This window comes from Mya arenaria, chromosome 7, assembly GCF_026914265.1.
Source record: "Mya arenaria isolate MELC-2E11 chromosome 7, ASM2691426v1".
In the NCBI taxonomy this organism is placed as follows: Eukaryota; Metazoa; Mollusca; class Bivalvia; order Myida; family Myidae; genus Mya; species Mya arenaria.
Window position 1 is genome coordinate 24478792 of NC_069128.1, and position 13628 is coordinate 24492419.

Below are 13628 nucleotides of genomic sequence, written 5' to 3' on the forward strand. Positions count from 1 at the left end.
TTGGTCCCTGACCGGTACGAGACGTATGGTATTTCGTAAAGATGGTCCCTGACCGGTACGACACGTATGGTATATCGCAATGTTGGTTCCTTTCCGGTACTAGACTTATGGTATCGCGCAATGTTGGTCCCTGACCGGTACGACACATATGGTATATCGCAATGTTGGTCCCTTACCGGTACGACACGTATGGTATATCGCAATGTTGGTCCCTTACCGGTACGACACGTATGGTATATCGCAATGTTGGTCCCTTACCGGTACGACACGTATGGTATATCGCAATGTTGGTCCCTTTCCGGTACGACACGTATGGTATATCGCAATGTTGGTCCCTTACCGGTACGACACGTATGGTATATCGCAATGTTGGTCCCTGACCGGTACGACACGTATGGTATTTCGTAAAGATGGTCCCTGACCGGTACGACACGTATGGTATATCGCAATGTTGGTCCCTGACCGGTACGACACGTATGGTATTTCGCAATGTTGGTCCCTGACCGGTACGACACGTATGGTATATCGCAATGTTGGTCCCTGACCGGTACGACACGTATGGTATATCGCAATGTTTGTCCCTGACCGGTACGAGACGTATGGTATATCGCAATGTTGGTCCCTGACCGGTACGACACGTATGGTATATCGCAATGTTGGTCCCTGACCAGTACGACACGTATGGTATATCGCAATGTTGGTCCCTGACCGGTACGAGACGTATGGTATATCGCAATGTTGGTCCCAGACCGGTACAACGCGTATGGTATATCGCAATGTTGGTCCCTGACCGGTACGACACATATGGTATATTGCAATGTTGGTCCCTGACCGATACGAAACGTATGGTATCGCGTAAAGTAAGTCCTTAACCGGTAACAGATTTATGAAAAATACTTAAACTATGCAAAATTCGATTTTGGTGTCGGCACTGTTCAAATGTGGCCATATCGGTCATGAGGATGTTACCTGCTATATATATGTACGCAAGATTCCGGGCCATTTCATGCGGTATTCCTGATGCCGAGGTTATTCTGCCACGTGTTTGATTCCCGGCACCAAAGCCACACCTGTTTATTTCCGCTTTTCGGAGCCCGGTTAATGCCAAAAACGGTTAAGTTAAGCAGAAAGAAACAAAAACTATTATTTTGAAATGGGCATGTTTTGAACTTCCGATGCATTTAAAGTTGGAACGTTGGTTTTCAATATATTACCTTTACAGTTACTTGTATGACTACGCACTTCAGTTTTTACCATGAATTAAACATTTATATCTCAAATGTTATTCATTCGCTACCGAAGACTTTTAGAATTTGAAAACATGAAACATTACCACGGCATTGTTCAACTGATTGTGTCATGTCAGTGTATTGTTTAGTTTCACAACAAAAGTTTCCGATTTGCATTTAATCCCAACGTATGCATTATTAAGGGTGCACCATGACAATGGCCGGGATGATGACGCAAACCTTCTGAGATCTGAGGCATTGGTATGAAAGTGAAATCGTTGGATTTTGTTTAGCAAACTAGATATAAAACATGGGCTTTATATACATACTGTATATGTAGCCGCAAACTTAAAAAATATATTATTCATTATATGTAATTTACAATATGATTCATCTATTCTCACTGGTATGATAATCATGCAAAAGCTATGATTATAATTTGTCGACCATGCACCATTTATTTCCGTAATGCGCTTCAAAAATATCTTTGCAAACACGCTGAAACCGAATCGAACTCTTACAAAATAATCATTAATTTAAAGTTTATTGATAAAAAGTAACACCCTGACTTCATCTTTAGAACAACATACAAGTGGACATCACCACGGTTAGCGTAATACTCTGACTTCGCAACACCCTGACTTCATCTTTAGAACAACATACAAGTGGACTACACCAAGAATATTGCAATACCCTGACTTCTTCCGTAGAACAACATACAAGTGGACTACACCAAGGATATCGCAATACCTTGACTTATTCCTTAGAACAACATACAAGTGGACTACGCCAAGGTTTGCGCAATACCCTGACTTCTTCCTTAGAACAAGATACAAGTGGTCTACATCAAGGTTTGTTCAATACCCTGAATTATTCCTTAGAACAACATACAAGCAGACTACCCCAAGGTTTGTGCAATACCCTGCCTTTTGTCATTAGAACGACATACAAGTGGACTACCCCAAGGTTTTGCAATACCTTGTCTTCTTCCTTAGAACGACATACAAGTGGACTACCCGAAGGTTTTTGCAATACCCTGACTCGTGTATTATGAAACCACTGAGGGGTCCATACGCCATCAGCTACATGTATAGATAGGCCTCCGTGTGATATGAAGCCACTGAGGGATCCTTACGCCATCAGATACATTTATAGAAAAGCCTCCGTGTGATATGAAGCCACTGAGGGGTCTGTAGGCCATCAGCTACATCTATAGATATGCCTCCGTGTGAAATGATGCCACTGAGGGGTCCATACGCCATCAGCTACATATAAAGATAGGCCTCAGCGTTTAATGAAGCCACTTAGGTGTCCATACGCCATAAGCTACTAATATAGCTCCGTGGGGCATTAAGACTTTCTTTTTTTGACAATTTCCAAATATTAAACGCTCGTAGAATTTAAACAACACATACCGTTTCTACCATTTCTTGTCTATTGCTCGTTATATACATACAATAAATTGAAAAAAGAAAATCAACCTCAGACAGTAGCGGCCATCGATACGGATTAAGTAGATCGCATGTCTATTCCAAATATAACAAATCAGAAATTACGCACAACAGAGCTCTGACACTTCTCATCTTGACAGGTAATGTGCTTACCAAGAAGAACACTTCTTTTTTTGTCTGTACTGGCATTTTACAGTTGTGTACTGGCATCTTACAGTTGCGTACTGAAATTTTACAGTTGTGTACTGGCATTTTACAGTTGTGTACTGATATCGTACAGTTGTGTACTGACATTTTACAGTTGTGTATTGGCATCTTACGGTTGTGTACTGGCATTTTACCGTTGTGTACTGGTATCTTACAGTTGTGTACTGTCATTTTACAGTTATGTACTGGCACTTTACAGATGTGTACTGGTATCTTACACTTGTGTACTGACATCTTACAGTTGTGTTATGGGTATCTTACAGTTGTGTACTGGCATTTTAAAGTTGTGTACTGGCATTTTACAGTTGTGTACTGGCATTTTAAAGTTTACTGGCATTTTACAGTTGTGTACTGGCATTTTACAGTTGCATCAATTATGATATAATGATCGTTCGCTATTGTATCATTTTTTTTTAAATTTACGATTTACTTTATATGCCCGATTGAGGTGGCCACTATTGTTATGTACTTCTGATATCATCGAGTTGTGTAAAAGTTTGATGTATTTTCTGTCTTTCGACATTGTCAATCAGTATCTGCTGGTAGACGTAATTCGATAAACACAGAGAAGGGTTCTTCCGGATTATCTGTAAATAAAGTTATCTGTTATTATTTGCTGGCATGAATGCATTTTGGTTTAAATAAACAGTTGTGGCGAGCGTTACACAAACAAAAATATTTCTTATTGTTTTTTTGGAGGTTTATATGATAATGCATCGTTCGCATGGCTGGGCCAAACTTAAACGATAGATTTTCATACAGACCTTCAAATAATGGAAAACTTATATAATGCTTGAAAATATTTTGTTACTGAAAGAAGCCCCACCTTATTGGCCTCTAATCGTATATCTTTCACTTCTATCACTGAATATGTGCCGAAGCAACGGTAAATGAGGCAATTTGAGGAAAGTATAGGTATAATAAGATTTTGTCAATTATACTTTGACACATGGTTATTCATGGTCGTTACCCGTGTAGTGTTTACAGCCTCGAATATTTGCAGCGCAAGTATTTTATTTAAAGCGTCAGATAACTTTGTATAAAACAATTAGAATAACAATAACCTTCAATATGAGCGACCAATATGTTGACGACTCAACACTAATATATACGGCTAATCAAACGTCGATATATGAATATTAAACGTCGAATAATTGGAAAACTACTGTCATCCCATTGGTTCAAAAAGGATTTCAAACATTATAAATGATTTATGATTAACATTTCCCTCAGAAATCCCATTTGGACTTCACGAGCACGAAAACACTCTTGTTCTACTATTTTACTTGGCGTACTAAGAGTGATAGTTCAATATGTCTTTAAACTTGGTGGTATTATTGATACTTCTTTTAATAGCAACACAAATTGAGGCAAAAGAGAAATTTCGAGCCAAAGTATATACAGGGAAAGAAGTCTCAACATCGACTGAAAGTATTTTGGGAGTTTCTCTTATACAATGTCAAAGCATGTGCGTCTTGGCTAGAAGGAAGGGCACGAGCAACATTTGCGGATATGACAAAGTCTCCAAAACATGTGTCTTTAGTTCCGACACCGAAGATGACGTCATCAGTACTTCTGAACTCACAAAGGTCGTTCTAATTACACCTGCTGATGGTAAGTTAATACACTTGTAAGTTGGGTCGCACAAACACAACCAGCACGCACACTCACACACACGCACGCACGCTCGCACATACGCACACACACACACACACGCGCGCGCGCGCGCGCGCACGCACGCACACACACACACACACACACCCATGCCGGCAGGAATGTACGCACACACTCACAACACACCACACGCATGCAGGGACTCACGCACGCAAAAACACAACGAACCACACGCACGCATGCACTCACACAACACACCACGTGTCCGCACATGCAATTTTTGTTAAAGAAACTGAGAATTTAATTGTTAATAATTGACAGTTATAAAATCGTAGTTAAGTAGGGCAAGAGGATTTTTAACTATTGTAGTTAGGGGTAAGAATGGTAGCTCAGTGAATGATTCATTGTGGACGTTGGTTGAGCTCACTACCAGTCGTATTATTTCTGTGTACGGTCATGATATTTGGGTAACCTAAATGATGTTTCTATGAGCTGTTACAAGACTGTGTCAAACGCGGTGACCCTGGCAAGAGGGTTCTACTATTTCTTAAACAAATATTTAAGAAATATTACACACTACTGAGGGTCATTTGACATTATAAGGACCGGTCAGTCAGCCACCAAAGGTGTATATGGACTGAGGCGTTAGCCGAGGTCCATTCACATTCGGGGCTGACTGGCCGGTCCTTATAATGCCATATGGCCCGAAGTGGTGTGTTATATTTCTTATATTATACCGAACACTTTTCATTACAAGACAATATTTTTGAAGCGATTTAAATGTGTTTTATTTGACAAACCTGATAATGTTTACTTGCGACAAGTTTTCGCCGTTGTGAAAATAGTAAGCCGCACTAACCAATCGTATGACGACAGCGGTCCATATAACAATTTTGGCGAGATCCGGACCGGCCAAAAATAGAATATGGACCTCTGACGTCATAAAACTGGATTTTCATCCAAATACAGTGATATACGGACCGATCGAGATTATATATATAAAGAAGGGACAAATTTATGTGAGGTATAATATATATAAATATAAAGGAAGGATATACATAAACTGTGAATGAGTTCGTAAAATTAGCTTTTTTCAATACCATTTGAACAACTGTATTTGAAAGTATTCTTTCTCCGAAAATACGTCGGAAGCTAAAACTACAATTAGAATGCAAGAACATTGTTAAGAGAGTGTAAATAGTTATTGTTGGCATTTTTTAAAATAGGAATGCACATAATCAAGGGAGACAATTTAATCCAATCCAAACCAGACAACACATCAATTTATCAAAATATCACCTAGTGATTGATAAAAAGATTTGAATAAAGATCATCCAATACTGCTTATACATGTTTATTTATCAAATCAAGGTGAGGCTCAGACAACTTTAGAGAAAAAATAATTTCTGTTTGAAATTTCAAATTTTAATTAAAAAAATTAAAGAACAATTGTCAGATAGTAATTTACATGAACATTTCCCTATTTTAACATGTTGTTAGTTATCTTATATGTGAAAGGAAGCCTTTCAGTAACTAAATTGTTCCATATATATATATATATTCTGAATGTAAAATAGATATATTATTTGTTTGCGTTACATTATACCAATATCGAAAATCTTGAGACCTTACATAGAAAAATATTTATGTCCAAAATCTTATTTTAATACCGTTTTCGTGGACGGAACGTAAACGATCAAATAATTTATCGTACAAACTTGAGCATATATAGTCCATTGTAATACAATAACATCAACATAAATTTCAACCACACACAAGTTACCTTATAAAAGCTGATTCAGAACTTTTCCATTATGAAACAAGGAAAAGGATTGAACATTGTCACATATTAAGTCAATTAAAAAATAGATATAAGGCATGCTGAATTTGTCGATATATTCAGCGGTTTTTACCACGTACAGTTAATTAAGTCTTCTATTTTATTTATGCAGATGCCTGTCAGAGTACAGAGTACCTAGTGAGCGGAACAGATGCCTGTCAGAGTACAGAGTACCTAGTGAACGGAGCAGAGCCTGTGTCCGACGACCAGATAACCGCCTCGTCGGTGGATAGCGCGCTGTTTGACACAAGAGGTTCCAGACTCAATTCCGTACCGACTGATACGCATTATGGGGCATGGGCTCCATCGACCTTTGACGAAAATCAGTACATACAGGTATAAATGTATAAATGTACATACGATGTGCTTGACATTATGTCCGCAACTGCAGTCAGAATAATAGCAATATGAATAGTTCATATTCGAAATTCATTGAGGTACACGTGCGTAGAGACATGATTATTAAATGCTTTTCGGTGAATCTAAGAAATTTACCAGTCACTTAAAACTTGATATTTATTACTGTTTCGATATTTCGAAATTTAACGTTCTGTTATCTAAATCAGTCATCAGTGTGCACAGGGCCTGGACACAATATCAAATGTCTTTTACATTACGTGTGCAAAGAGTTTGCGCTTTTTTTTTAGAAATTGTAATAAAATGTCTTATTATAAGTAGGCATATATTAAAAAGGGAACATATATTTTTCGGTGAAAATTTATAATACAGTGTGTGTTTCAGTGTAAGATTGCAATACAGTGTGTGTTTCAGTGTAAGATTGCAATACAGTGTGTGTTTCCGTGTAAAATTGCAATACAGTGTGTGTTTCAGTGTAAGATTGCAATACAGAGTGTGTTTCAGTGTAAGATTGTAATACAGTGTGTGTTTCAGAGTAAGATTGCAATACAGTGTGTGTTTCAGTACTTGTTCATTGTCGGAACGTCTGAATACGGGTTCTTGTTCACTGTCGGAACGTCTCAATACGTGTAATTGTTCATTGTCGGAACGTCTTAATACGTGTAATTGTTTATTGTCGGAACGTCTGAATACGTGTACTTGTTCATTGTCGGAACGTCTGAATACGGGTTCTTGTTCACTGTCGGAACGTCTCAATACGTGTAATTGTTCATTGTCGGAACGTCTTAATACGTGTAATTGTTTATTGTCGGAACGTCTGAATACGTGTACTTGTTCATTGTAGGAAAGTCTGAATACGTGTACTTGTTAATTGTCGGAACGTCTGAATACGTGTACTTGTTCAATGTCGGAACGTGTACTTGTTAACTATCGGAACGTCTGAATACGTGTACTTGTTCACTGTCGAAACGTCTGAATACGTGTACTTGTTCATTGTCGGAAAGTCTGAATACGGGTACTCGTTCATTGTCGGAACGTCTGAATACGTGTACTTGTTCATTGTCGGAACATCTCAATACGTGTACTTGTTCATTGTCGGAACGTCTCAATACGCGTACTTGTTCATTGTCGGAACGTCTGAATACGGGTACAATACGTGTACATGTTCATTGTCGGAACGTCTCAATACGTGTACTTGTTTATTGTCGGAACGTCTCAAAAAGTTTACTTGTTCATTGTCGGAACGTCTCAATACGTGTACTTGTTTATTGTCGGATCATCTCAATAAGTTTACTTGTTCATTGTCGGAACGTCTCAATACGTGTACTTGTTTATTGTCGGAACGTCTCAATAAGTTTACTTGTTCATTGTCAGAAGATCTCAATACGAGTACTTGTTCTCTGTTGGAACGTCTGAATACGGGTACTTGTTCATTGTCGGAACATCTCAATACGTGTTCTTGTTAATTGTCGGAACGCCTCAATACGCGTACTTGTTCATTGTCGGAACGTCTGAGTACGTGTACTTGTTCATTGTCGGAACATCTGAATACGTGTACTTGTTCATTGTCGGAACGTCCGAGTACTTTTACTTGTTCATTGTCGTTACGTCTGAATACGCGTACTTGTTCATTGTCGGAACGTTGCGATACGTGTACTTGTTCATTGTCGGAACGTCTCGATACACGTTCTTGTTCATTGTCAGAACGTCTCCATAAGCGTACTTGTTCATTGTCGGAACGTCTCAATACACGTACTTGTTCATTGTCGGAACGTCTCGATACACGTACTTGTTAATTGTCGGAACGTCTCAATACACGTACTTGTTCATTGTCGGAACGTCTCGATACACGTACTTGTTCATTATCAGAACGTCTCAATACGCGCACTTGTTCATTGTCGGAACGTCTCAATACGTGTACTTGTTCATTGTCGGAACGTCTCAATACGCGTACTTGTTCATTGTCGAAACGTCTCAATACGTGTACTTGTTCATTGTCGGAACGTCTGAATACGTGTACTTGTTCATTGTCGGAACGTCTGAATACGTGTACTTGTTCATTGTCGGAACGTCTGAATACGCGTACTTGTTCATTGTCGGAACATCTGAATACGTGTACTTGTTCATTGTCGGAACGTCTCGATACACGTACTTGTTCATTGTCAGAACGTCTCCATAAGCGTACTTGTTCATTGTTGGAACGTCTCAATACGTGTACTTGTTCATTGTCGGAACGTCTCAATACGCGTACTTGTTCATTGTCGGAACCTCTCGATACACGTACTTGTTCATTGTCGGAACGTCTCAATACACGTACTTGTTCATTGTTGGAACGTCTCGATACACGTACTTGTTCATTATCAGAACGTCTCAATACGCGCACTTGTTCATTGTCGGAACGTCTCAATACGTGTACTTGTTCATTGTCGAAACGTCTCAATACGTGTACTTGTTCATTGTCGGAACGTCTCAATACGTGTACTTGTTCATTGTCGAAACGTCTCAATACGCGTACTTCATATAGATAAATGATATTTTGTTCGTTTATGACTTTTGTTATATGAAAACAAAAGCGAACCAACATCGGCCATTTATCGTTAGATACATAGTTAAACGAAAACAAATTATACAGTAGATATTCGAAAAAGAAATGCAGATGCTTTATATAAAAAAAAACGTGACAAATAGAGGGCAAAATATCAAATGGGAAAACAAAGTGTATTTAAATGATTTTTTGTCACCATGGACACATATAGATTATCAAACAATGTACTGAATATGAAATACCTATACACAACATATAACAATATCTAGCTATGTTTTTCTCCTATGTAGCCAGGCCTTTGATGGCTGATTTGAGCCATTTCCTGTTTCCTCATTTTTGCTGCGAAAGGGCAAAAAGGCTACAATGCATAAAATACGCGATGTGGCGGGGAAAACACATTGCCAAGGGACGGGGTGAAAATGCACCTTCTGACTGGGTGAAATACGACATAATTATGGCGCATTCTCGTTCCGCCACTTAGCGCATGTTATCATTGACGCATTTTGGCACGACCACTTCGCATTTTCGCCTCGCCACTTGGCACACTTCTCCCCAGCACATTGTTTTTAGCCCGCCACTTGCCGCAAATTCTCCCTGCTACATCGCGCGCTTTCGCCCCTCTTTTTAGCGCAGTTTCGCCCCGCTACATAGCACATTTTCGCTATTTCGCAACGCCAAATGGCGCATTTCAGCCCGGCAAAAACAGCCAAATGGCGCATTTCAGCCCCGCCAAAGAGCCCAGCCAAATGAGCCCCACCAAATGGCACATTTAAGCGCTACTAATTGGCCCCTTTTCCCCCACAACTTGCCGCTACTTAGGGCATTTTGCCCATTTTGGCATTGTCGCATTTTTGCCGAGTAAACTCAACATGGTGCTACTTCCATATTAGCATTTTGTTGGCTTCCGGAAGGCTTGTGCCAAATAAATCATAGTGTGTGTGTGTGATACCTGAGGTTCCTTTTTTAATTGACAATCGGAATCACAATTGCTAATCGTGATCGTGTAACGCTGTTTTTTAATTGAATATTAATCACGATCTACAATCACGCGAATCAGGGACATTCCATGATTGAATTCTAACCCCAAATTGACCTTTGTGTTTGAAGACGCAAGTATAAGTGGCTGCACCAAAAAAATAACGAAATAAAAGCATACTAGTCAACAATGACTGAGTCTTTACAATTCGTTAACAAAGCTTGCAATGGAATGTATTTCGGTAGTATTGGGGAAATCTTCATTAATTTTCATTATAATAAAGATGATCATCGTCACTTTGAGTTGACGATAAGGGATATGATCATACTGAGTATGAGGATGAGTAGGAGGATGAGGAGGAGAATGAAGATGAGGACGAGGGAGATAATGATTAAGATGGTGATGATTAGGATGAGGGTGTGGATGCGGATGAGGGTAAGGACGAGGGTGAGGGTGAGGATAAGGATGAGGGTGAGGACGAGAATGAGAGTGAGGATGAGGGTGTGGACGAGGGTGAGGGTGAGGACGAGGATGAGGGTGATAACGAGTGACGTTAATGATGAGGGTGCGGATGAGAGTGATGATGAGGATTAGGGTGATGATGAGGATGAGGGTGATGATGAGGATGAGGGCGAGGACGAGGGTGAGGATGAGGGTGATGATGAGGATGAGGGTAAGGGGGGGGGGGGGGTGAGGGTGAGGACAAGGTTGAGGATGAGGGTCAAGATGAGGATGAGGGTGATGATGAGGATGAAGACGAGGTTGAGGACGAGGGTGAGGATGAGAATGAAGATGAGGATGAGGATGAGGGTGATGATGGAGAGGAGGATGAGGTTGAGGATGCATATGTGGGTGATGATGAAGATGAGGTTTAGTGGAAGGATGAGGGTGAGGGTGAGGATGAGGATGAAGACGAGGTTGAGGACGAAGGTGAAGATGAAGATAAGGTGGAGGGGAAGGATGAGGATGAGGATGATGGTGATGATGAAGACGAGGTTGAGGACGAGGGTGAGGATGAGAATGAAGATGATGATGAGATTGAGGATGAGAATTAGGGTGATGATGGGGAGGAGGATGTGGTTGGGGATAAGTATGAGGGTGATGATGAAGTTAAGGTGGAGGGGAAGAATGGGGGAGGATGATGCTGAGGATGATTAGCATAATAAAGGTCAGGATGATTAGGGGGATGAGGATGAGGATGAGGGTGAGGATGAGGATGAAGGTGAGAATGAGGATAAGGACGAGGGTGAGGATAAGGGCAACGATGAGGACGAGGGTAATGTTTGGGATAAGGTTGAGGAGTAGGATGAGGGTGAGGATAAGGAAGTGGATGATGATGAGGGTGTGAATAAGGGTGGTGATGAAGATGAGGCCGATGGGGAAGGATGAGGGTGAGGGTAAGGATTAGGATGAAGGTGAGGATCAGGATGAGGATGAAGACGTGGTTGAGGACGAGGGTGACGGTGAGGCTGAGGATGGAGATGAGGGGAAGGATGATGATGATGATGATGATGATGATGATGATGATGATGATGATGATGATGATGACGATGATGATTTGGTTATCACTTCCAGTCCTTGTCGCTACCAAATACGGCGTAACAAAGCTGTACTACTTAATGCCATTATGCCAGGGGTTCTCAGCGTATTCATACATGTGCGACAGCTTTTGGCAAGAGTTAATAGACAAAATATTAAAGAGTCTTTAAGGTTTTTCAACTGTAGGGATAAGAGTATTTCTATTTATTATGATCTGTCAGTGCTTTTCTTCTTTTTATTTAATTAAATCAATCTACTCACTGTATTTTTTACAAGTGCCATTTATAATAGTAACGAATACGATTCGACTTATTATACAAATCATGATAAGGAAAAAACCCCGCATCCTGTGCATTTATGTAGCGATGAAACGCCCCGCACATACATAAGTGTAAACAATTGTACATACATTTATTAAATACAATGGCTGTATACGTGTAAAGGTTTAAACCAATTTGTGTATGGCCACCGGAAGTTGAAAATGCAATAAGTGGCAAGTGATAATGCGAAAACACATCAAGGGGCGGGGCCAAAATGTGACAATGTGCCAATTCGGGAGCAGAAAATGCGAAGTTGATGCGAAAATCCAACCAAATGTAGAAATACACAAAGAGCGTGGTGGAAATGGGCTGCACTATTATACCGCTGTTCGCACTACCATATGGCGCACTTTAGCCTGATTGAATTTTGACCTCGCCAATTTATGCACTTTCGCATAAACAGGTTTAAACTTACGAAAACAATTATTTTAGAATTATGCAAGGGTACATTATTGAAAATAATATCCATGACAAAATCTATATATTCTCACCATCCATTAACTACTTTACAATATGATTATTTTAATTCAATTTATACTTCAAAATAGGTATTACCTTGAGAAAGAAAATTAGAACTTTGATATTATTTTTGTCTTAGTATATAGCTGTTTAGTCAAAGAGTTGTAAACGAAACGATTCTTGACAGATCGATGCTTTTGAATTTCGGAAAAAGGTGACGGTGTTATTCCGATACTTATCAATGTTGTTAACTTTACACGAGTTAAATAACATCACTATCATTTTATGAGTTTGCAGAAACAATTTAAACGAGCGATACCATTGGCACCAAAATTCCATCAGGTCATGAGGTGACAAATGAAATGGCTCGAAACACTCCTCGAATACAAATACAATTTTATTTGTATAGCGCAAAATGTACAGTTCAATATTCGATTGCGCTTCACACAGTTCACGGGCTATTTACAGTCTTATGTAGACTCTTCAATCATAGACTAGTCGTTACAAATAAGTTTTCAGTTCCATTTAGAAAGAAATGTCACGCTTGATATGTTAAATGTCTGAAGGAAGACACACAACGACAACGACAGAATGAGAACGAAATAATCCACGGGTAACGAGTCACTCGTGAGTATCGGATGACGACATTCGATTTCGTTTATCCGATGTTTGAAAGATATCTGTCCGATATCGGTCAGGTATTTAATACGTTACTGATTGGGATCTAGTGATGCATACTTATGCAATGTATAGTTTATATATATTTAAACAGGTGCAGTTCAATTGTCCAAACAACGTGGTAGGCGTGGCCTTGCAAGGTAATACAAACTATAACTACGTGACCTCCTACAAAGTACTATACAGCCTAGACTGCGTTAACTTTCTCACTATCAAAAACACCAATGGGACTGATGTGGTAATGTATAATATCAATACACACTTTGTTTCAGTTGTTCTCTTTGAGTGTAAACCTTGTGTGATATATGTGGTTGTGTCGTCCGTGGCAGTGTGAACCAATGTTGATGTTTGCAAATTATGGATTCTTTAAGACGATGTCTAATGTTTTGTTAAAACTGCCTTTTAATTTTAAT

The 13628-nt window shown here is 39.6% G+C and overlaps 1 protein-coding gene across 1 annotated transcript; it reads left to right on the plus strand.

The window, feature by feature from the left end:
- The first annotated feature begins 4353 nt into the window (after positions 1 to 4353).
- Positions 4354 to 11524, plus strand: LOC128241022 (uncharacterized). Its single transcript, XM_052958007.1, has 5 exons — positions 4354 to 4501; positions 6454 to 6677; positions 10630 to 10756; positions 10898 to 11088; positions 11402 to 11524. The coding sequence occupies exons 1-5, from the start codon at positions 4354 to 4356 to the stop codon at positions 11522 to 11524; spliced, it is 813 nt and encodes a 270-aa protein (XP_052813967.1).
- Positions 11525 to 13628: the final 2104 nt, after the last annotated feature.